The sequence below is a fragment of the Crocodylus siamensis genome, chromosome 6 (assembly GCF_052110815.1).
Source record: "Crocodylus siamensis isolate JL-2025a chromosome 6, ASM5211081v1, whole genome shotgun sequence".
NCBI classification, from domain to species: Eukaryota; Metazoa; Chordata; order Crocodylia; family Crocodylidae; genus Crocodylus; species Crocodylus siamensis.
Window position 1 is genome coordinate 31,397,783 of NC_143400.1, and position 24,917 is coordinate 31,422,699.

At 47.2% G+C, this 24,917-nt stretch overlaps 1 protein-coding gene across 2 annotated transcripts in view; it reads left to right on the plus strand.

Moving 5' to 3' along the window:
- ADD2 (adducin 2) overlaps positions 1 to 24,917 on the plus strand; it is an 80,123-nt gene that overhangs the window by 36,924 nt on the left and 18,282 nt on the right. The window contains exons 1-8 of one of the 2 annotated variants that reach the window (XM_090051624.1): positions 8,272 to 8,337; positions 16,904 to 17,119; positions 17,816 to 17,954; positions 18,602 to 18,753; positions 21,040 to 21,120; positions 21,921 to 22,070; positions 22,899 to 23,042; positions 24,100 to 24,198. In XM_090051624.1, coding sequence (XP_089907750.1) covers positions 16,937 to 17,119; positions 17,816 to 17,954; positions 18,602 to 18,753; positions 21,040 to 21,120; positions 21,921 to 22,070; positions 22,899 to 23,042; positions 24,100 to 24,198 — 948 coding nt within the window. In that variant the 5' untranslated portion in view covers positions 8,272 to 8,337; positions 16,904 to 16,936. Of the gene's footprint in view, positions 1 to 8,271; positions 8,338 to 16,903; positions 17,120 to 17,815; positions 17,955 to 18,601; positions 18,754 to 21,039; positions 21,121 to 21,920; positions 22,071 to 22,898; positions 23,043 to 24,099; positions 24,199 to 24,917 lie in introns of those variants that run through there. The other variant, XM_090051623.1, reaches the window with a different exon arrangement.

The window sequence follows — 24,917 nt, forward strand, 5'->3', positions numbered from 1 at the left end:
TCTTTGGGCACTACACCAGAGCACCAGGAATTTTTAAAGATCCGCACCAGGGGCTGGGCTATGATGCTCGCCAGCTCCCTGAGCACCCTGGGGTGTAGATTGTCAGGGCCGGCTGACTTGAAGGTATCCAGCCTCTCAAGATATTCCTTCACGAGGTCAGCATTGATGGAGGGCAGGGGATCTCCCTCACCAGGACCTCCCTGTCCCATAGCAGGCATGGGCATCCCATGGGACTGATGAAAGACCAGCGCAAAGTACCCATTTAATAAGTTGGCTTTTTCCTGGGCGTCCGTTGTCAGTTGCCCCAACCTGTTTAAGCTCCATGAAAATTATTTGAGCTCGAGTCAGTGTATTTATCATTTTTAAATGAGCTTTATACAGGCTAAAAACTATTGACATCAGGGGCTTTGCACTGTGTAACAAGATTGATAATTGCAGTCAGCAACACTGACGCAATTTCTCCAGTGTGGGACAGGTTGGAGTACTGTTAAGTCATAAAAAAGCAGGGAGTTGGGTAAAGATTGACTTTTGCTCCATAGAAGTTGTATAATGCTACACAGGGAGCCATGGCGAAGGCAGTAACAGGGCAGAAAAAATTCCCATGTAAAGAAGAGCTATCTGAGTGAGAGCTAGCACTGCCAAGGCACCTGAAACAGAAACAGAGGGAGGCCAAGAAAACCGCATGATTGACGTGCTGTTGAATTGCACTTATTGGCTTCCCATCTAGTTTGGGCAGGCATTAATCCCCTCTGAGATCTTGCTCTGCTAGCACTCCCTGCTTCTTCTGAAATGCCTGCTGCTTCACACCACAAGAGCAGGTTCCTCGTGGGGTCAAGCAGAGGAGAAAGGGCCATAAGTTCTCGCAATAGTCAGAAAAATAAGTGCAGAATGAATTGCGGGACCAGTCAATGAACTGAGAGAGTTGAAGAGGCAAGGGTAGGTATGGCAAAGTCCCTCATTCCTGGAGAGGTTACCCCCTGAGTTTAACAAAGGCAGCATCTGGCTATGGAGGATAAGAAAACACTGACTGACTGAAAGCACAGTCCACACCAGAAAAGTTTGCCTGCATAGCTATGTTAGCTCAGAGCATGGGGACATATGAATGCAGCTATGCCTACAGCTTAGCTTTCATTCAAGGAGGTGAAGTAACTATTATACTAGCAGAAAGTTTCTTTGGATACAAATGGTGACTGTCTGTCTGGGGTTAAGAAAAAGCCTTTTTAATGTTCCAGCTGCTCTGTATTTCATAGATTTCAAAGACATTAGGGCTGGAAGGGACCTTGGAAAATCCTTGAATCCAGCCCCCTGCCCCAGGGGCAGGAAGTCAGCTAGGTTCAAAGGATCCCAGCAAGATAGACATCCAAATGTTTCTTAAAAGATTCCAGAGTAGGTGCGTGTACCACCTCTGGAGGCAGTCTATTCCAGGTCATGAGGGCTCGGACAGTAAAAAAGTTTTTCCCTTTGTCCAGGCTGAAACGGTCTTGAAGGAGCCATTTGACCTTGTCAGCCCTTGGGGTGCTCTGGTAACAGGCATTCCCCTAGATCCTGATGCACACCCCTGATGTACTTATAGGCAACCACCAAGTACCCCCTGAGCCTGCGCTTTTCCAGGCTGAAGAGTCCCATAGCTCTCAACTTCTCATCATAAGGCCTGTTCTCCTCCCCTCTGATCATGTGTGTGGCTCTCCTCTGGACCTTCTCAAGCTTCTCCACATCCTTTTTAAATTCTGGAACCCAGAATTGGATGCAGTACTCCAGCTGCGGCCTCACCAAGGCCAAGTACAGTGGGAGGATGACATCCTGGGATTTGTTTGAGAAGCATCTATGGATGCAAGCCAGCATTTTGCTAACTTTACTAGCTGCAGCATCACATTGATAGCTCATGTTCGTCTTGTGGTCAATCATGACCCCAAGTCCCTTTCGGCCTTGGTGCTAGCAAGCCAGCTAGCACTGCCAAGCCTATAAGCATGCTGTGGGATTTTTTTCCCCAAGGTGGAATACCTTGCATTTTTTGGTGTTGAACGCCATCAGGTTTTCATCTTCCCATTTTCAGAGCCTGTCAAAGTCAGCCGGGATCACCAGCCTATCCTCAGGTGTGGACGCTGTATCCCAAAGTTTGGTGTCATCAGCGAACTTGGCCAGTCCACTTTTGATACCAATATCTACATTGTTAATAAAGATGTTAAAGAGTATAGGTCCAAGGACGGAGCCTTGGGGGACCCCGCTGGTCACGGTGCACCGCAAGGATTTACTTTTGTTTATTACCACTCTCTGGGTCTGACCTCTTTGTAACTTGTCCATAGTGAATCTCCTATTTTATTTCCTTGAGATGGCAACTCCTATGTGTCTACCACATGCCACATGAAACACAACTGGCACTGGTTTTCTGTATTTGCCCCTGCAGGCAGGGGGAATTCTGCTCCCCCACACTCTGAAAGATTACATCTCTGAATGCAATAAAGCCCAATAAAGGCAACCGTGCTCTGATCAGCTCTGCATGACCAAACCTGTGTTCTCATCACACTGACATGTGCCGTTTAGAAGGAGCAATTGCTGTCGCTGCGCTTGGCAGTCTGCTTTCACGCCGCTAGCTGTGTGACTCAGGCTTTGCACTTTCTTGCATGACAGAGTGGGAGCAGCCTGTGTGAGCTCCTCCAGCAGGAAGAAAGCATAGGACGTTGTGAGGCATCTGTTCTCACACCTACACTGACAATCTCTGAACTGTGTCCCATGTGAAAAGGTCCCTTGGGGCTGGGACTGTCCGTTGGTCTCGGGGAACCATGTGCATCGCACCAGCAAAGCCTGAGAAACCCAAGCCAAGCAGGGCAAGAATCCAGTTCTCGAAGGTCAGTTCAGCTGCTTTCAATCATCACAATGTGCTCTCCCATCTTGCAATCCCCTGCCTTGCTCCACATTTCCCAACTTCTGCAATGGGGGGTGAGGCGGGGGGAGGTCAGGCATCCTGGACAAGCACCTGGCCGGGGTCATCTGACCCCAGTGTCCTTTCTGCCCGGGCCAGGGGGTTGGACTTGATGATCTGCTGAGGTTCCTTCTGACCCTAATATCTATGAATCTATTAATCCTGTAGCCAGCAGCCCAAATGACTCCCAGTATGATTTCTATGTGCTTAGCAACTCGTGGTCTGCTGAAAGCAGTAATATGTGACCATGTAGCTGACGACTGTGTCATCAGGCCTAGCACAAGGGGGTGTATCTTTATTTCTGAGTGCTTGAATTGGCAGCCATGATATTCTTTACCATACGTGGCTTTGGAAGGTTTATACACATACACACGCGCATGCATGCATGTATGTTAAGACAGATTATGAGACAAAGGCTTAGCAAACAGATACTGCCATTTTTTCCTTTAAAAATCCATCCTCATTTGCTCTAAGAATGCTAAGGAAAAGTTTAGTTGATGAAGAATACAGAACTGGTCTGTTTTAAATATGCAAGATCATACTTTTGCTCCCAAGCCCCCCTCACCCACAGACATGTGGGGTTATTCAGGCATGGCTATTCTGGAAAAAACTGGGGTGGCATCTTGTCTTAGTTTGACTTTACCCATGTTTATTTTGAGAAAAAAAATGTATCTGCACAGATTTTGCTTTTCTCCCTCAGAAAAGCTATTGCACATTACATTCCCAGGCTACTTTCATCTAAATGAGCTTCCAACAAGAAGGCAGTGTGGAGCCTTTGGTCAAAACTCCCAGTAAGCTGGAAGAGTTTGTGGCTACCCTTGAATGTTGCAGAACTTCCTAATGACAGCTTCTGCTTATCCAAACAGTTCTCCTTTCTCCCCATTCATAGGTCTAGGATGAAACTAAAGTAGTTCTTTGTCCATTCTGCAAAATGCCTTTGGAAGGCCCGTGGTTTGACATGTGATGGAGTGAGCAATGCTAGACTGCTAAGCGAACTCCCCTCCTCCTCCAGGAAAGCCGTGGGCTCTGAATCTTGCTCCATCTCTCTTTCCTCCATCATTGTCTGTATGCTATCCGACCCCAACCCAGCCCCTGGGACATTCTTTTCTTCTCTGCCTGTCTGCAAAAGCTCAACCCTTCCCCATCGGGCAGGTCTGCTCTATCGCTTAAGACACTTAGTATGATGGCTGTCTGCCAGCATTATTAGATTTCCAAAGGACCATATGCTGCCGCACTTTCATACACAAAGGTACCCTTGCAAAACCAGACTGCTGCAAATTGGCAGGTTTTTATGCACAGCCATAGACTTCCATGCCGCATCAAATGATTTCATCCTCAGACTGATTATTGTCACAGCCTCCTATACATTCATTTTAATTTAGCATGCATGGCAGCCTGTTGTTTTGGATGCCTTGACCCTGAATGGACTGTGAGAATGGTCTCATTGTATATTGCACTTCAGTGAGAAAATGCACACATGCATCCCATTGCCAAACTGAGCTGCTACTGATAATTTTTGGTTGACAAGAGCAAATATGGTAGATTTCAATAGCTTGCCAAGGCAAGAAATCTGAAGCTGAGAGCCATCTCTGCACTCCAACAAAGTTTAGTGTGCCACTAGAAGGTGCCTGGACGCCTCCATGATGGACACTGTGTTAAGCAACTGAATAGTCTCTCTAATTCTGATGTCACATCGGAGGTCACGCTGCAGCTCATTCATAACCTCAAAATGCCTCCCCTGTTCTGACCTCATGCAGAGCTACATTTTCAAAGGAGCATTACACAGGCCAGCTGTGGCATTTTTACTTGCATGAATGTGACAGTGCACTAGTCTCACACTTGTATGTGGAACACTAAGATTAGGATGTGATCAGGTCTTCCCCTAGGGAGTCATACCAGTGACAAAAACAGACTGCTATTAACGCACAGCTAAGAGAGCTTTTTGTGGGGTTCACACAATACAGCTTTGGGCTTTTTGGCATTGAAGACCCAGGAGTTCAGTTCAAGGACTTGCTCATGTATGCTTGTGCTTGTGTGCGTGTGTGAGACGGAGACCGTGAGTATGTGAATGCCCTGATCCAGGAAGGATACATATATAAACCCCAATGATACTACAGCTAATGAAGACACTTGCCACTTAAGAGTGCACTTGGAATCAAAAGTTCCTCTCTCTGCTAATGTCCTTTCAGCGCCATTAATAAGTATACCACAGCTGGGACCCATGGAGTAGAATTAGCTGAATGATGGTCAGTTGTACAGATAAAATTGACTTACTAAATTACAGCAGGAGCTTTAAAGTATCTTTTCCATCATTTTTTAAAGAGCTTTGTGTGCTTTCCTCTCTTCTTTTTCTCTTGGTAGAGTGGGGTGAGGAGGAAAAGTCAAATAAAGAGGGGAAAGAGGAACAAAAAAAACCCTCACAGAGTTTCATTTAGAAGAAAAATTATTTAAAAATCTACAAAAATCATTGAGGTGTCGAAAAATGAAAAAATGTTACCCTCTGGGAACTTCATAGTGGAGGTATCATTTCTGAAGCAGCCTGCATGTACTTTTAGCACAGAAATTGGAATTTTACACATGATAGGATCAAAAACCTTTTCTGTTACCTGGTTTTAGTCCAAGCCCTCCCCCAAAAGACTACCATGCTAGTGATTGTTAGTTAGGCTCATGCTAACAACCGGGTTAAAGCAACACAGCACTGGAGCACTGTGCAAGGCAAAACATCAGTTTTAAGACACCCTAATTTGTTTGATTAGATCCAATATCTATCAAGGCCACTTTTTTTGCAGGGGGAGATTATGTGGAAAAGTACATGTCCTGGGAGTTATTCCGCACCAGCGGCTTTTCACTATTAAAATTGGATTGGAAAATAATTGCTGTTTTGTGCTCCCGGTTGGAATCTATCTGTTTGTGAAAAAATTAATTAAGCCCATATGCCAGGAACGATTTAAAGTATCATAAACATGAAAGCTCAGAGCCGCGGCTGTTGTTTAGGAGTAAATAGCCCAGCTCCAGAATTAGGAGGAGTAAACATCCCTGCTCCCCCACTTCAGGCTACCTGTGTGCTGCTCCCATCCCCATGAATACATTCAGAGCCTCAGGAAGGCTTCTGCAAGCCGTGCCAAGCCCTACTGTTCCCACTGGGTTGAACAATCAGCTGGGAACTAGTGGCATCTATGAAAGCTCTGACCACATCCATTCTCTTACTGCCAGCTGGATGCCAGAATCTGCAGTTGTGCTGCAAGAGATGCTAAGCTGACTTCATGCTGCCGGAAGACACGGTTGCTATACCAAGAGTGCCACTTACAACTGATAGTGCTGCTTGTAGAGCCACATTGCAGAGTAGAGTCTGGGGCTGTGTACTGGCTAGAAGTCAACTCAGATAAAGGTGTCCAGCTGAACTGCATCTGGAGAGCATTACCATGCATACACAGGGAAAAGGCACACACCTTTCTGCACCACACTATCTATTGTGTGTGAGCACAGTAACTTATTCAGCTTGCACATTTGTGCTTGGGTGCAGGAAATGGGGTACAGTTTAGGTGGCTGCAGATCAGGCTGTTTCAGTAACCTCCTTGCCCTGCAAAAGAGCAAACCAACATTTCCCCAGTGGTGGATTTGTCCCTCCTACATGAAAGTTCAAGTCACTGTTTCCCAGCAGCCTTAATCATGGTTGTGAGCATGTCACCAAACATCATGGATGGATGCTGCCAGGGATTTGGTGGACCAAGTTGCTGACGCCCTTTGCGTTTCACACCTTGTATGAAACTCAAACCTGGCAGTGAGCAGGTATAAATGTATCAAAATGAGGAGATTTTATTTCCTATCTGAATTTGCACCAAAGCTTTGATGCACCAGGGCATTTAAGATGCCGTAAGCTCCTCTGGCTTGCCCACAAAGTGTCTAATGGGCTGATGAGGTCTGGGAGAACAGTGCCTATCCCTGTATTTCATTAGTTCTCAGACAGTGGCATGGATTTAGGTCTAGACATGGTTGCGTTCAGCCTGCTTTTAATGGGTGACTTTTATCAGTGCACTGAGGCATGAATAATTGATCCAAATAATTAAAGATACTGAAAGAGACTGATTGGCAGCAATTTAGTTTATCCAACAGGAAAAGCCAGGACTGGTGGTGTGTGTGTGGTAAGAGGCAAGACCATAAGCTTGGTAAGCCCTGTTATAGCTGTTTGCTGTAGAAGCATCTGCCCCCAGACCACTCAAACAGGTCCCAAAATCCCTGTCCTGGTAGTGTTTTTTTCTGAAACCAGAGAACCCTTGGTGATGGAGACCACAGAAGGGGATCCCAAGGTATGGAGATGGTATAGGATGCATAAGTATTAGGTCTGTTCCCCAGTGCCTAGCAAAGACAATTCTGCACTTTGGGTTTTTTCCCAACAATAATGTGGATGGGTGCTGAGGTGCAGAAAGTGGAGAGTCTTTTCTGTTAGAAATCACTCCACGCAGCAATGCTGCCACATCAGGCAACTTCACTGGGGTAACTTGGATGGGGTAGCATGATCTCGCCCTGTCAGTTGCCTGTAAACTCATATAAGATTATAACACAGAGTGGTCAGGTCTGTGGATACTGTAGGTGGATGTAACTCCAAGGGAATCGATAGCGATACATAGACAGCATTTCCTACTGGCAAGAAATTCTGTTTTTCAACTAGCATCTATGAATGCTGCAAAGTTAAGCTCTCAATGATTACACTTAGACTGTAATCTTGGGAAAGTCAATTTCTTGCTGTGAGTCTCCAATTTCCTGTTGTACAACTGGGTTAACACTTGCTTTGCTTTCATTTTTCTGGCTTGTCTATTTAGCTGGTCAGGTCTCTTGAGCAAGAGTTGGATCACACTGCCTATATAGCACCTGGCATAGTGAGCCCTAACCTTAGATTGGGCTTTTCACTGCTACTGTAATATAAATCAGCAGTAATACAAGAGAAGAAGTTACAGTCGCAGCTGCAACTGATACATAAACTGGAGCTATTAAAGGATAAGGCAGATGCTCAAATTAATGTAAAAAGCATCTCTCACTTCCATTTGGACAACTCAGGGTTAGATCAATTAATGCATTTCTCTGTCCTATTGGTTATGGATGGCCCTCAGGGCACCCTGTGAGTCTATAGTATGTAGGTCAGAGAAACCATGCTTATGGCAAACTTCTCTCAACAGTGGGACAGGTTGTCGGATCGCTGCCTGGCTTCAAGAGAGTGGCAGGGGTTTTTGCATGAGACAGGCTGTGAATGCTGAAATGTGGTTGTATCTGATTGGCAGGCTCAATGTTTTGCTCTCTAGCATGTGGTAGCTTATGGGTGGGTCTTAAGCAAGTACCTTCTCAGAGACAGAAGCATTTAAAATGCCGATGGGACCAGAATATTATGCTCCTCTACTTTAAGAAAGGAGAGAGATTGGCAGGTAAGCAATGTATGCAGCTGCTGTTTACCTTTTATTCAGAAATGTTTATGGTCCTGTTACCTGCTCGCTGCTGTGACTGTCAACCCTTAGTGCTGCTAGGAGTTTTTTGATGCTTCATCAGTGTTTTCTAACCACAAGTAGAGCATTGAGGTTTGGCTAAAGGGGAGGTGTTTTCAGAATCTGATTAACAGCTAGAAGAATGAACAGAACCATGTAATGGTGACTCTTATTGGGGCACTTGGTGAAATGACTAAGTACCTGATTTGTATTATATTATGAGACTTTATGTAGCCACGGTATATGTAGTACCATCAGCAGGAGTTGTGCATTCGTCCTTTTGTGTCTCTGATACGGCTTTTACAGAAGCCTTAGGATGAACCAACCAAGCAGAGTGTTTGCTCCCATTAGGAGGATTTTTCTGATACAGCATGGGTCCCCATTGAACATGGGCTTGCAATGTTCTGAGTGCCACTTGCAAAGGGCACAGTGATCCCACTTAAGGTAGTGGAGACTGGAAGTGCTCAGCTCCTTGCCAAGTTGTATTTATTAGGAAGGAGCTTTTATACTGGGAGTTCAGATCCAAAAGCTGCCCAGAATCTGTTTGCATTTCAGGACCTGCATCAGGCCCTTCTGGAATACATGGGATCCCCCATTTATTTTCGTTTTTAGGAAGGACAAAAGCAGGCAAGAGTGAGTAAGTTTGAGATCCGGCGGTTACCTTAATGGAGACATTGGAAATGCATCAATGTCCCTCTCACTGAGCCATGTCAAACATCTGCTTCCTTCAGACATTACAGAGAATAAGAATGAATGCAGTTAAGTGATTCCTGTCCTTGCATAGTGCATCATTATCACTGGTGAACATTTTGCACAAGTTTCCTTGTGGGTGAGGTGCACTTGCTAGTGACCTGCCTGTTCATATGCCCTGCTCAAGAGCAGAACATTAGGAGTATAATGGAAATACACTTATAATAACTGTTGCATAAGCCACTGTGATGTTTTATGGCCCACTGGAAGCAATGTCCTAGCTTTGGAGCTCAGCAGTTAATGCTTGGGGCACCTGCCAATGCAGGAGACGAGCAGGAAACAAAACCTATTTTAACAAATAAACAGCAGCAGAAGGAGATTGTGGGTGGTGTTATGTGCCACCGCGGCAACCCCTCCTGGAATGAGCTAGGGTGAGCATGAAGAGTGCTCACGACTTCAGTGATTTGAGGCTTCTCGGAGCCCTTTGGTTTGGTGCTAACTGACCACACGCAGCTGCTTATTGCGTTCCTAAGATTTGCCTTCTTGGGTCTACTTGCATATGAACCAGTGCATATTAACCCCCACCACCCTGATATGTTCCAGGCTGCTAAGCGTGCCTGGTGGTGGTATGGTGCCTGGCATTAGCATGTGCCTCTGTGCAATGAAAAGGGTTAACCTTGAATCCTCTGCTCTTTCCAGAAGAGTGTGCAGAGCTATGACCTGCTGCTAACTGGGGATCTCTGGTTCCCAGATGGGTGAAGGCTAGCCCATTCCTTATCTAACTAGAACAGCAGCCTCCAGCCACTGCTCCACCACATTACTTCCAACAACATCATGTAATGAATGCTTACAAAGATGGACCATCTCTAATATAACAGGTCCTTTTATTAAGGGGTCCTCCCTGGGTTGGACCCAGCATAAGGCATTGATAAACTGCAATAGATCTTGCTGGTCCTTAACTGACACATCTACCGGGGTGCATCTACACATGCACTTCACTGCAGAGCTGACTAATTAGTTCTGCAGTAAAGTGTCATGGTCTACATGTGTGCCCATGTTAGGGCACAGCAACTTAATTAACTCCACTGTAGACTATCTGGAACAATCCCAGCACAGTTACATATGCCAAAATACATGTGTAGATTGTGACTACATCTACACATGACTCACAAGACAAATGCAGAGATTTCAAATAGGAATTCACAGGGCCAAAACCATTCTGACCTGTTGTGGTTTTTCTGAGCTTGTTACAATAGAAGAATTTCTCAGCTTGTTTTCCTTCATCAAAAAATGAGCGACTAAGAGCTGGCATTTTCCAGTGGTGCTTTGAGCCTAACAAAGAAGGACTTGGTTTTAAAAAGGTGACTAGTTGCTGTTATATATAGAGGGTCTCCTGCTCCGTATCCCCTGCAGCAAAGAATCCCTACATATGTACACAAAAAACATTTATAGACCCCTGGGTATAGTAACTGATCCCTGCTTTGCACTGCAATAAAATATATGTCTTTGTTCAAATACTTAGGCTGTGTTCTCATCTCATATACTGTGGGCACATCTACACATGCAGTTAATTAGAATTAATAAACTTCAGCGCAGTTCTCACTGGAGTTTATTGCTTCTGGGTGCTACATCTTCACTTCTGCAGCATGTTGAACTGAGTTGGAGCAGCCCTGGCTGGCAGGTGGTCTGGAGGGTCAGCGTGCCTGCCTGGGGCTGCTCCAGCCAGGCTCAGCATGTTCCAGAAGGGCTGGCTGGGGCACCAGTGCTCCAGTTTGGGGTTAGACGGCAGGCACACTCATGCTTCAGCCAGCCCCATCAGCATCTACACATACGTTGTGGCACAGTAGATACTATCCTGCAGTGAAGTTTATTAGTTTACTGCAGCCTAATAGGGCTGCATGTGTAGACACTGAAACTTTTTATTGTGGAGCTAATTAGTCAGCTCCACAGTAAAAGTCATGTGTAGATGCGCACTGTTACAAGCAGATTTACTTCACTTGCCTTGCTCCTTCACATCTGCCTGGAAAATCTGGTCTGTATTTGTTTGGCCAGTGAAATGTGCCACAGGAGGTATCTTTGTGTGTGACTAAGTTGTGTGGTACTTGAAGAAGACCCCTTTAAAGCAGGGATGGACCTGGTCTAGCAGCAGTACAGATACATCCCCTCTTTCCCAGCTGATGCTACTACCCTTCTTTGTGCTTGCACACGTTGCCTGGATAAGCTGAATGAAAGCAAGAGGGCCTGGTTTGCGCAGACATTCACTGCTAATGGGCAGGATTGATTTTGTGAAGTCCCTGCTTTTAAGCTGCATGGAGTTTTTTGAGGTAGAAAGTGAATTTGTGGACATTTCTCCTGACTCCTTGCTCATGGATGTTTGCAGTGATCATTTTGTTTTATGTGTGTCTCTCTAGAATCAGCATTTTATTGTATGAAGGGATAGCCAGACTTCTTTAAAGAGGACCATCCCATATGTCAGGACAGACTGCAGTTCTGGCCATAGTCTCTGTAGTCTGGCATCCTGCCTCTGGCAGTGAGCAATGCCTGATGCTACTCAGTGGTCAGCAAAAGCCTTTTGCAATGCCCTTGGCCAACTGTGCACTGCAGTTCTGGACAGGGGGGTTGGTAGGAGGGATGGGCAGGCATTCATTTCCAGCTCCCACTGCCAGCAGTTTTCAAGCCCTGAAGCATAAGACTTGAAACACTGTTAGACAACTAAATCTGCAACAGAAATTGGTCCGTATAGGAGCTTCCTGACCCGCACTTTCCTTATGAAACCAGTGTTGCCCATTGCCCTAACAAAAGCATGAGCTGGGCCCCAGAGCACAGCACGCTAGCTGGGTCTCTCTGCATTATAGCACTGACTGCTGTGTGGGTGCCCCTTCTGTGTGCTCATTCCCTTCTCAAAGAGTGGCCCAAGCCCAGCCTGCTCTCCTTACTACCATCATTTTCCCACTCCCCTCCAGCCTGGGGTCTTGATCTATGAGACAACAGAGCCTTCTAACCTGCTTTATGACTGCAAGACGACTGTATTTTGGCAGTAGGCAGCTGCCTTGTGGTGCTGCAGTATCTTAAGCCTTTGGGTAACTAAGCAACTGGGCTGAGGCTCCCATCCCTGGAGCAAGAAGAGAAGGGAAATAAATCCGGAGTGCAAATGGCTTGGAGCAGGAAGGAGCTGACATCCCAATACAAAGAGTCTGAGACCTGGTAGCCTGCATACCCACTTCTCCTGTCCCGCCTGCTCCCTCCAGTCATGGAAATGGGCTTCATGGGGCAGTGGTGGGGTAGAGCCCTTACAAGGGTTGCCCGAAAGTGGCCTGCCCTTGCTTTCCCATAGAACCCACTTTGTTGCCCGTGAGAACGTCCCGCAGCAACAGAGAGAGTTGTCCCTTCCCATGGAAGTGCTAACTACCGACTCACTTTGGCCCAGACACTGGTTTCAGAAAGCCTGGCAAGCAGCAGGCTCTTTCACCACTGCATGGGAGAGGAAAAAACCTACCAGCATAGGGAAAAGGCAGTAGTGAGAAGAGAGGCTTAATTAGGAAGTTTTGCCCCCCAGCTGCAGCTGTGGTGCTTCCCTTCTAGCACCTCCTCTACCTAAGCACCCCACTTGCACCTGCCCGGGTGATGCTACTTGGTGAGACTCAGCAGCTCGTACTCACAGCAAATGAAGCAAAAAAGGCAGGGGAAATTTCCCCTCAGGAATTTTCATCTGCAACCCAGAACTCAAATCCTGTTGGCAAAGAGAGGACCTGCATATGCCTGTCTGACTGTAACGCGCAATGAGATGGGCAGCATATTTTATCATATAGGGCTAATGTTTTCCCCAAGAGACAGCACCAAAAGGGTGAAAACCAGTCTTATTTTTTTTCTCTGCGGGGCTCCACAGTTTTCTCTCTCTGCAAGCACAGAAATCCAGGCACCTTACAGGCTGCTTGAGCTATTTTAGTCCACACCACAGGGCCAATTTCTACAAAATATATTTCTGGAGCAGCCTTTGCCATGGAAACGAGAGAGCTGTTTGTTTAGCAAAAGCAGAAGTGGCAGAGAACCACGGGAAGCAGCGGTCAGAGTTCAAACGCAGCTTCCGGCCTCCCTCACTCTTTTTACCTGATAGTGCCCAGCAGTCCCCTTTGGTGCTAGACAGAGCATCAGAGGGCATGGAGGTCACATCTTGCCAAGGTCTTGAGTTGGGGAAAACAGATCAAGATGAGCTAGTCCTAAAGCACAGCTGGAAGAAGAGGTATTTCCTTCCTGAGGAGCTCATGAGGTTGGTAAAAAAGAAGAAGGGAAAACTATGAATGAAAACAAATCAGAAGCTTTGTTTCTAGCATCAGAATAGTCCATTGTGTTCATACTGTTACTTCATTTACCCATCTCTTGGGGATGGTTTTTCAGCATGGCCCTGTTGACTTACTGAACCTGTGCTATGATCCCAGCCAATGGAATGGCCCTGCTAGTTGCATCAGCAAATGGTGGAGGAGTGTCAGCCGTAGTTGCAGGAAGCAGGTGTGTCAGCAGCAGAGGCGGCAAATTTGCTGTCACGTGTGCTGTGGTCCTGTTGGCTCTTATCTCTGAAGTTGGGAGGTGGGATAGTGCCTGGAGAGGAGAGCACTCAGGATGCTGCAGGGAGTGAGCAGGCAAAGCTCTTTCCTAAAAGTGCTCTGCTTCCTCCACAAACTTGTGTTGTGCCCATCACCAGGGCATCTGGGTGCCATAGTGAGTTTACAGAGAGAGCTCCATAAGATACAGGGACTCTACCCATCATGTTGCCTCCTGCCTGTACTGTCCTGTGAACTAACTCTGCACCCTAACTTCTTGCCACACTCCACTGGGAATCCATTACCCTTCAGCTCCCCCAAGCCTAAAAGGGTTGGGGGCACCAAAGTGCGTAGTGTAGAGGATGACCCCAGGAGCCACTGGCCATCACAAGCCTGTACTAATAAGAGCAGGAGTCAGCTTGTTTGCATTACTGTAGTGGCTTATGATGTCCTTCTTTCCCTCCAGTCCTGTCTGCTGCATGGTTCTACACAGTGTCAGTCCACCCCAGAAGTGGCTACATTGACATGGTGAATGAAATGGCCTTCCATCTATTGCTGAGAACCTCTTTGGCATGAAGGATGCTGAGGACTGTAAATTGCAGCTGGAGGAAACAGGGTTTAGAAAATGAAGCCAGGCTGAGGTAGAACTGTCAGCAGCAGAGGAAACTGGGCTGCATCTGAATCATTGCTGGCAGGGAAGAGGCTGCCTTCTCACCCATACAAGCTTGCTGCTATGGGCATGAGCTTTCAGTTCTGGCTCCAGCAATCTAGTCCCCCACCTCGTCCACGTTGCAGTGCCATCTGCCCTGATCCTGTGGATGATGCCACTAATAGCAGAACGGCTCATAGATCCAGCTTTACCCAGAAACGCTATGCAAGTGCCAGGGAACATCAGTCCTTGAGCTCTCTGCAGTGGCTTCAGGCGAGAGGGCAGGAAGCTGGCGCATGGCCCTATATCAGTGCCCCAAGATAGAGGTGATTCAGATGACAAGGAGCGGAGCAGTTTGCACAATTCTCTTGCACACAGAAGGGCTGGGGGAAGCTTTGTGTCTCCTTCCCTCAGTACTGCACCATCCCCTCCTCAGAGCAGTGGCAAAATGGCCTGATGTTGCCCAGAGAATGCTCTCTGGTTTGTCGCATCGCAGTTTCCATCTGCCCTGTGTTGCTCAGAGCAGTGGGGATGCTGTTTTGCTGCTCTGGCTTGTTCAGCCCGGTGCCGCTCATTGCATTTGTTCGTGCTGTTAATTCGCTGTGACTTGTATACAAACAAGCCACGTGTAGTCGGTAGTGATTCCCTCTCTGACACCCAGCCTTACCTGAAGCATCAGACACAGCGCCGGGCTGCAGAATCTGATAGCATCAGTCCAGGATTGTGCGTCATTCAGGACAGCCAGCCAAGCAAGCTCTTTTGCTGGGGCTGGGAGTAGAAGTGCATTGCCTATGGTTTTCATATGCTCTTCCTGTTTTGTCCTGTTGTTTATTTCTAGCTCTTTTTTCTAATTGCAATGTCTAAGCCCTGTGGTCAGGGTGTCAGGGTGGACAGTCAGCAAGACACAGCAGCAGCTGAGATTTTTATAGCAGCCAAACACTTCACTGAATCGCATCTTCTTTGACAAGATCCCCGGTCCCTTAGTGAAATGTAGACATCTCAGAGATTTGTTTCGTTGACCCTTCCAAGACCCAACCCAGCAGCTTGTGTGCTGGTCTCCCCTGGAAACCTGGTCCTTATTTAGGTACCTAAATGTGGACCAAAGCCTCCTGAAGTGCCAAGAACTTTGGAGTTAACATGAGTTGGGTCCATATTTATAGAGGGAAGAATGAAAAAGAAAACAGTGACCTCCCCTTTGCCAAGAGATATCAAATGCAGTAAGAGCCTTTGAAGATTATGGGTGTGCGTGCGTGCATGTGCATGTGCAAGAGACTCTCCAACCCAAAAGCAGAACTCCAGGCTTCCAGTTCTGACCTCTGTGCTTCAGGGAACCCCTGTTATTCACGGACTGAACCAAAAACTTCACAGCCAAACACCCTTGGAGAGGTTTAGCCCTGAGCCCCATGACTCTAGTATTATGTATGGTAGAACCCAAGTTATTCATACTCAAGATGTTCATAGCCCTCAGTGAATGATGCTTTCTTTCTTTAAGCTTGGGGGACTGATAAATCTCTAGGTCTGTCTGTTGCTATCTCTGCTGCACAAAGGCTGCCAGGCTGCATGACCCATGTGATGCCAGCTTTTCAACTGCCTGCCAGGAGCAGATCTCTGCCTGACTGAGGTTTCATTTCCACTTTCCTCCTGGAAGCTGAGAGTAACTGGTAGTGGCCCAGCTACGGCCTGGAGACCAGACAGAAGCCTTCTGCATTCCTTCAGGGGCTCGTTGCCTTTCCAGTCTCTAGGCCTTGTGTCCAAGTGGATAATAAGGGGATGCAGGTGATGGACAAACATCCCACTCAGTGTTCAGCAATGCCAGCTCTTGTGATAGCCCCTCCAAAAATATCAACCCTTAAAACAACAGTATTGGGAGGAAGCTTTCAAATTTACATGCACCAAGTCCCTGGAGAGTTACCATGCTCCAAGGGGCACCCTATCCTTTCTGTGCCAGTGGGGACCAGTGGGATGATTACACTCAGGCGTCTCACTCCTGCTAGCATTTGCACAGATTTGAAGCTCACTCAGAAGCCCAAATCTGGGCAACTTGTGTGAGGTCCCAGGTTTTGTAACTTGAACCGTGTTGTGGAAGCTGTCTAAGATGATCCTAGTTCAAATGCTGCAGATCTTGCAGCTGTTAAAGACAGTGTCGGGTATGTTATCCAGTCAGAAATTCTGCATGTAACATGCATGTAGCATTCACACACATTTCTTCTTCTCTCTCACACACCACTCCTTCCTGTTGGTATTAATGAAGTTGCCCTGCAGTTCCTTATGCAGGCACCCTCCAGAAGGTCAGTAATGGCCTCAGGGGAGGGCAAACTGGGCAGCTGTACTTTAGGGGGTCCAATTTTTTTGGGGGGGGAGTGAAGTTTTTGCAAGGAAGAGGCTCTATTTGCATGTTAACACTTGACTATTTATCTAATTCCCCGAAAGAATATTAAAAAGATCCAAAATACAGCTGTGGTGGCTTAATATTTACCTGAGTGCATACCTCTAAGGGGCCCCAAATGACTCTCTTCCCCAGGGCCCCAAACCCTAAGGCTACCACTGAGGTTTTTCACATGACATGAATTGCTCAGTCAGTGCTCAGTCAGTTTTCCTCACTTCCCTTGACCCCTTTCATCCCTATACACAGGTACCAAGAAATCAGCTCTAGACAACCAGGAAGATGAGCAACGAAACTACCCCTGAGGCCATCTCTTCCCCACCCCCGCCTGGGCAGCGATACTTTGACAGATTCTCTGAAGATGACCCCGAGTACCTACGGATCCGGAACATGGCAGCAGACCTCCGGCAGGACTTCAACATGATGGAGCAGAAGAAACGGGTCACCATGATTCTGCAGAGTCCAGTGAGTAAAGGATACCTCGTAAATGGCTGAAAGTGAGGGGGCCTGGGATTTCCATTTTTAATTCTGCCCAACTCAAGGCTGTCTTCTGGGATCATATGGTCCATTGGTGATGTCTGGAATATGGTTGCCTCTCTTGATTCATTTCATGCTAAACCAGCTGAAGGCAGTACCTCAGGTGCTCAGCACCTGTGCCCATCAGCCCCCAAAAGAGTGACCAGATGCTTAAAAGCTCTCAGTAGGTTGGGTGCCAGGTTTCCCTGGAAATCTGGTCCTTATTTAGGTACCTCCTGAAACTCCAGCTCTCCACCTTCAAGTTCAGCACCAAAAAATGAAAGTATCCCCAATTAGAAGCCATTTTTAAAAAAAGTGTTAAACCTTCTCCTCTTGCAGAATAGGACTCTTCTTCTCCACACCCTGATGTGGGAATTTTTTTTTTTTGCTTAAGGAATGGAGCAAAGAGAAGGCCACTGACCACGGCATCCTCTTCCAGAGGCTCTTTCTTGGGCTGTCAGAATTGTGCATGAGGACTGTGTTGAATGAATGAGGCTGGGGTGTCTGTTTGCCCTGAAATGCCTGGCATGCAGGGAAGAGCGTGGCTGATTATCGGGAAGATAACGGCACTCCACAGTTCTCAGTGTGGCTGCCGGGAAGTGTGGGCCAAGTGAGGGCTCATCTGTGAAATCACTGTTGTTTCAGTCTTTCAGGGAGGAGCTGGAGAGCCTTATCCAAGAGCAGATGAAGAAAGGGAACAACTCTTCCAACATCTGGGCCCTCCGGCAGATTGCAGACTTCATGGCCAGCACTGCTCCTTCTGTCTTCCCCACGTCTCCGCTCAGTATGTTGGTTCAAAACCTTTCTCGCAGGGGGTAAGGGCCCACATGGGAGAAGCGGCCTGCATTGCTGCTGGGATACCAGCTTGTGGGGAGGCAGGGTTTGCAAAGATTAGGGCTTCAGGCAAGGGCTGCCAAAGCTGGGAGGCTGGGATTTTCAAAGGAGTTAGATTTCAGCGGGATGAGCTGGCCTCACTTCTTACTGCCTCCGTGGGACATCTAAGCACTGCTTTCTTCTTTTCTGTGGGGAGCTGTTCAAATACCTTGGAGGTTCCCATAAGAGGGTACCTTGGGTTGGACATCTTTGGGCAACTCAGCTCATCGATCTCTTTCACTGTCCAGCTCTAAAAAATTATGGGTCTTAGCTGCCTTTCTCCAGTGGCTGTTGTGGGGGTGCACTCATGCTAGGAAACTTGCTGTCAAGTCTCCCAGATCCTTTAGTGAGGGCTAGGCCACGTGAGTGACCTGTGAAGATCAGGGATGAGGAATCTCCCAGTAAAGATAATAGATAACAGCTGAGGCTCTGGGGAAGACAGGTGATACATGGTAGCCTCGTGGCCTGGAATGCTTCCTAGCTCTGAAAAGCACTGTGCCTTTTCCCAGTGACCTCCTCAGACCTATTCACCTCAGTGGTTTTCCCTTTCTTCTTCAGATCTGTCCACAGTGACACCCATCAATGACCTCCATGGCACCGACTCCATGTCCTTAGTGAAAGGAGAGAGGCTCATGAGGTGCAAGATCAGCAGCATCTACCGACTGCTAGACCTCTATGGCTGGGCCCAGATCAGCAGCACCTATGTCACGGTGAGGTCATGCCTCAGTGTAGCTGATGGTGATTTAGGCTTTCCCAGTAGCTGGAACTTGACTGCACACTCTGCCTAGCAGCCCTGCCTCTATTGTGAAGGGCTCAGTTAAATATGTAGACTTTTTTTGTCCTCTGGTTACCAGGGTGGATCAGATCAGGATAGGAGGAAGTAAAGAATATGAGGGTTCGCCGAACAAGGGGATGCTTTCCAGTTCTCTGTGAGAGCCCTTGGGGTCAGGTATTTCTGGTCTCATGCTGTATCTTGTGGCCAGCCTGCAAATGCAACATTTGACCCAGTGCCAGGGCTGGTATCTTGTCAAAACCAGCGCATAGCATTTAGGAGAGAGGGAAGAGAAAAACCCTTGCAATCCTACAGCACTGAAGCATAGGGTCAGCAATTTGATCCTGTCAATGGGAATTAAGGGTGTCAGTGCCTTCTCTTCTGGCACCTGCCAATGATCATATATGTCCTACATCTGTTGAGCCTGATCTTGGCTTGGATAGAGGGTCAGAAAACATCCAGCAGTGACTTCCCTGCTCTGCCTCTACCCAGTAGGGAACTGTGTTCCCTTCTATGCCATTTAATAACCAAAATGGGCCAGATGAGTGGATGTACATTTTTGCTTGTCCACTGCCTGCAGCAGAACTCTATTGCCTTACATCCAACAAAAAACTAGACCACAGGCGCACTAGACCACTAGTGACCACTAGACGCAAAAGAGACATGTAGTAAAATGCACAGAACCTGCCAAAAAATGCCATTTCCCATTATCTCTGTGATCAAAGCCTGCCTAATCTGTTGGCTCCAGCACAGCCACATGGTATGTGACCAAGGAATGCACTGTATTGTTCTCAAATTTCTCTCTGCCACTGACCTCCTTTTTATTTCTGCCCCTATTACAATCTGTTAAGCATTTTTTTCCTCCCCATGGTGACCCAATCAAGCTTGGTCAGTCAAGTCTGACTCCCACAGTGGTCTGAGATCCAAATTCAACCAGATGGAATCTCAGATACTGGAGGATGGACAGTGAAATGCAGATGACAAGAAATGGCACTAGGGGTTGCTTTATTATCATAAGATACTTATAACTTCCCATGAAACTCTTCTTTGTATTACTGTTGTCTTGCTTGGGCTGAGGTGCTGTCAGGTCTCACAGGTTAGGCAGCACTAGGATAGGTCAACGACCAGGTGAGAGCTATCTTAAGTGTCTGCAACAAGCAATATAACCTTGGACAATGGGAGAGGTGGTTGTGGTGGCGATGGAGGCAAGGTTGTACTGTAAGCAAGGGAGGGAGCACTGTGACTCTTGTGGTAGTGCCATCTATTGAATAAGAGAGAAAACTGACATCCTGCCTGCCTGCTGACATGAAAAATTCTCAAGAATTTGTCATAAGAGCTGGGTTCTGCCTACAATAAGATTTCTCTACCACCAGTGCTGCTCTGTCAGGGCTAGGTCTGGCTGCCAGCATGTTTGCCAACATACTTTATCTAACCCTAATCAAATCACAACTAGCCAGCATGATGCTAACAGTGGGGTCCTTACTACAGGTCCCTTCCTAACTCTAGTGGAACCAGCGATAGATTCACAAGCAGGGACTTTGCTAACCGTCAGTGCAGACTAAGTCTGAGTATGTCCAACCAAATTGCTCTGTAGCCCATTACAACCTACTCAGCTGAATCCCTTCCACACTGTCATTTCCTTTAGGTTTGAAGTGATTCCTGAAATAGATTTCATAGATTTCATAGACATTAGGGCTGAAAGGGACCTTGGGAGATCATCGAGTCCAGCCCTCTGCCCAAGGGGCAGGAAGTCAGTTGGGTCATAGGATCCCAGCAAGATAAGCATCCAATTTACTCTTGAAGGTGTTCAATGTAGGTGCTTGAACCACCTCCGCTGGCAGACTGTTCCAGACCTTGGGGGCTCGGACAGTAAAGAAATTCTTCCTTATGTCCAGCCTGAAATGGTCTTGCAGGAGTTTGTGACCATTCGACCTCATCATCCCTTGGGGCGCTCTGGTGAACAAACGTTCCCCCAGGTCCTGGTGGTCACCCCTGATAAACTTATAGGTGGCCATCAGATCACCCCTGAGCCTGCGCTTTTCCAGGCTAAAGAGTCCCATGGCTCTCAGCCTGTCATCGTAAGATCTGTTTTCCTGACCTCTGATCATGCGCGTGGCTCTCCTCTGGACTGTCTGTCTCTTACAATCCAAGAGCTGGGATCCAGTGGGGGAGTGGGAATCTAAAAATTACCTACTTAACCCTAACAGCATATTTCTTTTGGTAGCTGCGTGTCAGCAAAGAACAGGATCATTTCTTGATCAGCCCCAAAGGCTTTTCCTGTAATGAAGTCACAGCATCCAGCTTGGTGAGTCTGCTAAGATATGCCTCCATGCTCTGCAATCCCTTTCCCCTCTCTTTCCTGTCCATCAAGCAAACCAGGCTCATAATTCTGGCACTGCATTCAAAGAGGTTGAGGGCAGAGATGGTAAAAAAGGGGTAGAATGCATGAAATTTTGCTCCCAAATTCACAAAGGCCTCAAATTTGTAAATATATGTATCCCTGGTATGTGGGAGGAAGGAAGATGCATGAAAATCCCACCATTTGTTCAAAGTTTTAAACTTTAGGTTAGAAATTTGTAATATTCTGACTAGTTCCCTTATATATATGGAAGCCCTATCTGCCCACTGAGCCAGAGCTGGCTTCCAAGGACTAAGGTGTTCCACATGCACCTGCAGCCTGAAAGCCTGCAGAGCACAACCGGTTTCAGCCAAAGGTCCAGAGGATCAGGCTGAGACAGTAGCCAATACAATTTTGTTCTAAAAACATGGAACATGGTCCCAGAAGACTTGGGCTCTCTTCCCAGGGTTGTTTCCAGGTGGCCGGGTGACCTCAGACCTCTCCAAGCCATAGCTTCCCCACTTGTAAGATGGAGATAATGATACTGGTCTGCTTTGTAAAGCCTGTGCTTAATGTTTGCAAAGGGTTTGAAGACTCACAAAGGGCATGTGATCTAGACAGGTGGAGAAGCAGCCTCAGGGAAGCATGCTCCCACACTGCAGACCCATCTGGGCCATGGGATGGAGCTGCCCAAGAACAAATGGGGGTGACCCACTGTAGGCAGGCTCTGTGCTTTCATGCTGTCCCACTTCATTTCCTCACCATAGGTTAAAGTGAACATCCTGGGTGAAGTGGTGGAGCAGGGCAGCACCAATTTTGCAGTGGACACACGAGGATTCAGCTTGCACTCAGCCATTTATGCGGCCAGACCCGACGTGAGATGCATTATCCACTTGCACACGCCTGCCACCGCTGCAGTAAGGAATCCCATCCATCATGCTGATGGCCAGTTTGCCAGGGCAGTGGAAAATCGGAGAGTGCACCCCTCCCAGAGCTATGTATACCAGCTCTGCGACTGATTTATAGAGCAGCTTCTGCCTTGTGGGAGAACTGCCTGCCGCCTGCTTTCATGGGCAAGCAGCATGCTGTTGATGCACCCTCACATTTGATAGGGCTGGGCTACGAAGCCAAGAGGAAGAGAAGGGATAAAGGTGTCAAGGTTCCTGGGGTAACCCCCATTTCACAGTCATTGTGGAGGTGAAGGGCCTTATTAGCTTGTCATAGCACTTTGATGATATTTTCCCATTCTGTTATTGAAGAAATACTTTTACCATCCAATTTCACAAAAGCATTCTGCCTCTGCACTGATGCAAAACCTTTAAGGGCCACAGAAATGGTGGGAGGTGGAAAAATAAGAGACAAAAGGCAAAAACGCAACTGGTACAAAATCATCATTTTTCAGGGGTGCCTTACTGCTGGTGCTAAGGATGGATGGTCTTGCTCCATACTGATTTCTTAGTGACAGACCCACTCATTCTTCACAGTTTCATGCACCCATGGTCTGATCAACTGATGTTCTGAGGATCTAATCCTAGGAAGTATCCAGCAATACAAATCCCACTGATTTCACAGACAAGAGCTGTCAAGACCAGATCCATAAAAGTGCTACTGTTGGTCCTTTCTCCCACTACATAGTGGCCTGGAAGCTAAAAATGAACTGTATAGGCATGTTAGTGCCTGCATAAGGGGACCAATATGCTGATTCTTCTCACTGGCGTCCTACTTGCTTTCTCTCTGTTCCCCAGGTATCTGCCATGAAATGTGGTGTCCTGCCTATATCTCATGATGCATTGCTGGTGGGCGATATGGTGTATTTTGATTTCAATGGTGAGATGGAGGAAGAGGCAGACAGAATTGAGTTACAGAAGTGCCTTGGACCAACATGCAAGGTTAAGAGAAACTACACTCCTCAGATAATAAGATGGATCTATAATTATTTGGCTTAGCTGCTAAGGGCATAGCTGTGGGAATGTTTCACTGGGTGTGGGCTGAAGAAGCATTCAGATCAGATCTGGGTTGGTGTGCAGGTTCTAGCTTAAGACCACATCAGGACTGAGGTTTCCATGCTGACCTGGCCTGAGGTTGTGGCTCCAAATGTGAGTTAAGGCACTGGGTTTTAGTCTTGTCAAACTTGGCCCACACAACTGCTCTGCTGTCTCAGTTCCCTCATCTGTGGGTGCATCAACACATACACTTTACTGTGGAGTTGACTAATTAGCTCCACAGGAAAGCGTCATAGTCTACGTGTGCACCAGTATTATGGCAGAGTAAATTAATTAGCTCCATTGTAGGATAGTACTGTCCTCAGGTAGTACTACTGGAGACAGTACTATCCTGCAGCAGAATAATTTGTTCCGTCGAAACACCTGTGTAGACAGAGATGGGCTGGCTGGGGCATGAGGGTGCTAAAGTGAGTGGGCTGCCTCCTGGCTGGCCCTGCACTTTAGCACCCTCGTGCCCCAGCTAGTCCCTTCACCAACCAACATCACAACCTGGGAGCCCAGTGCTGACCCCCCAGGCCTCCCGCCAGCCTGTGGCTGGTCTGCCGGCCCAGCTCAAAGTGCTGTGGTTCTGGGCACACATGCATATGCTGAGCCCAGGAGCAGCTAACTCTGGTGCAAACTGCACTGGAGTTTATTTTGTCACATTACTAGCATGTGTAGATGCACCCTAGTGCATAGCAGATCATGAGGATATACCTGTTGCTTAATGCATTAGCATTTGAAAAGCTTTTCTGACACCCCCGATACCACAGAGAGCTGGGTACCACGTGCAGAAGCTGAGAGTTAACATAGCCAATAAGCCAGATGAGGTATCTGAACTCCTTATCATCCAGGAAGTGGTAGAGAGATTTAGACTTCTCCCTGGACTGGTTCTTCTCCCTCATACAGACATACATTTGTTGGTGATGACCATTTTTTCAGCTGGCCTTTTCTCTTTTTGCAGATCCTGGTGCTGCGAAATCATGGAGTAATTGCTTTGGGAGATACCGTGGAAGAAGCATTTTATAAAATCTTTCACTTGCAAGCAGCTTGTGAGATACAGGTGAGATTCTCCAACAGGGCAGTCCTTTGGACAACACCTAGGGAGGCGAATGCACGTTTCCCAAATTGCTTCTCATTTCAGCATGCAGTTACTGGGCTCCCAAGCACTGCCTACCATAAACATCGCACTGGTCTACTCCCAGTATGTCTACTGGTACGTGAATGTGGCCTGGACCACTGTAGTACCAGAGTACCTCCAACAAGTTAAACACGCCAACAAAGTTTGTTCTCCCTTCTAATCCTGACAGCAGTTTGATAGGTAGTGGTAAAGTGTAGAGACAGGCCTGCATTGTGTCTATCAGGGAAGTTTTTTCTTTAAATGAACCTCTGACTCCCCTGTATGCATATTACTGGGTAAGCTACAGCTTTCTAAAATAGCCATACCAGATATTAGATCTTGCAACAGGATCACTGCAACATTTCTAAACATGAAGCTGGACTAGTCCAGTGCTTTTCTGTGTATGGTTGGCAGCATGATGGCAACAGCTTGTTTTGCACTTGACACTTGGGAGATTCCCCCCCTGTGGGGCAGATCAAGGTTTGCAGGCTGGTATAGAGTATGGGTACGTCTACGCTGCAGTCATAACTATGATGTAATCTAGCTTGAATCTAGCTGGCGCAATTAACAACAGCAGTGGCACAGACTTCAGCCTGGGCTCTAAGAGACCCCCCGGGAATCCTTGGGTTGCTTAAGTGCTGCCTCTTTGCTGCGAATGGTAC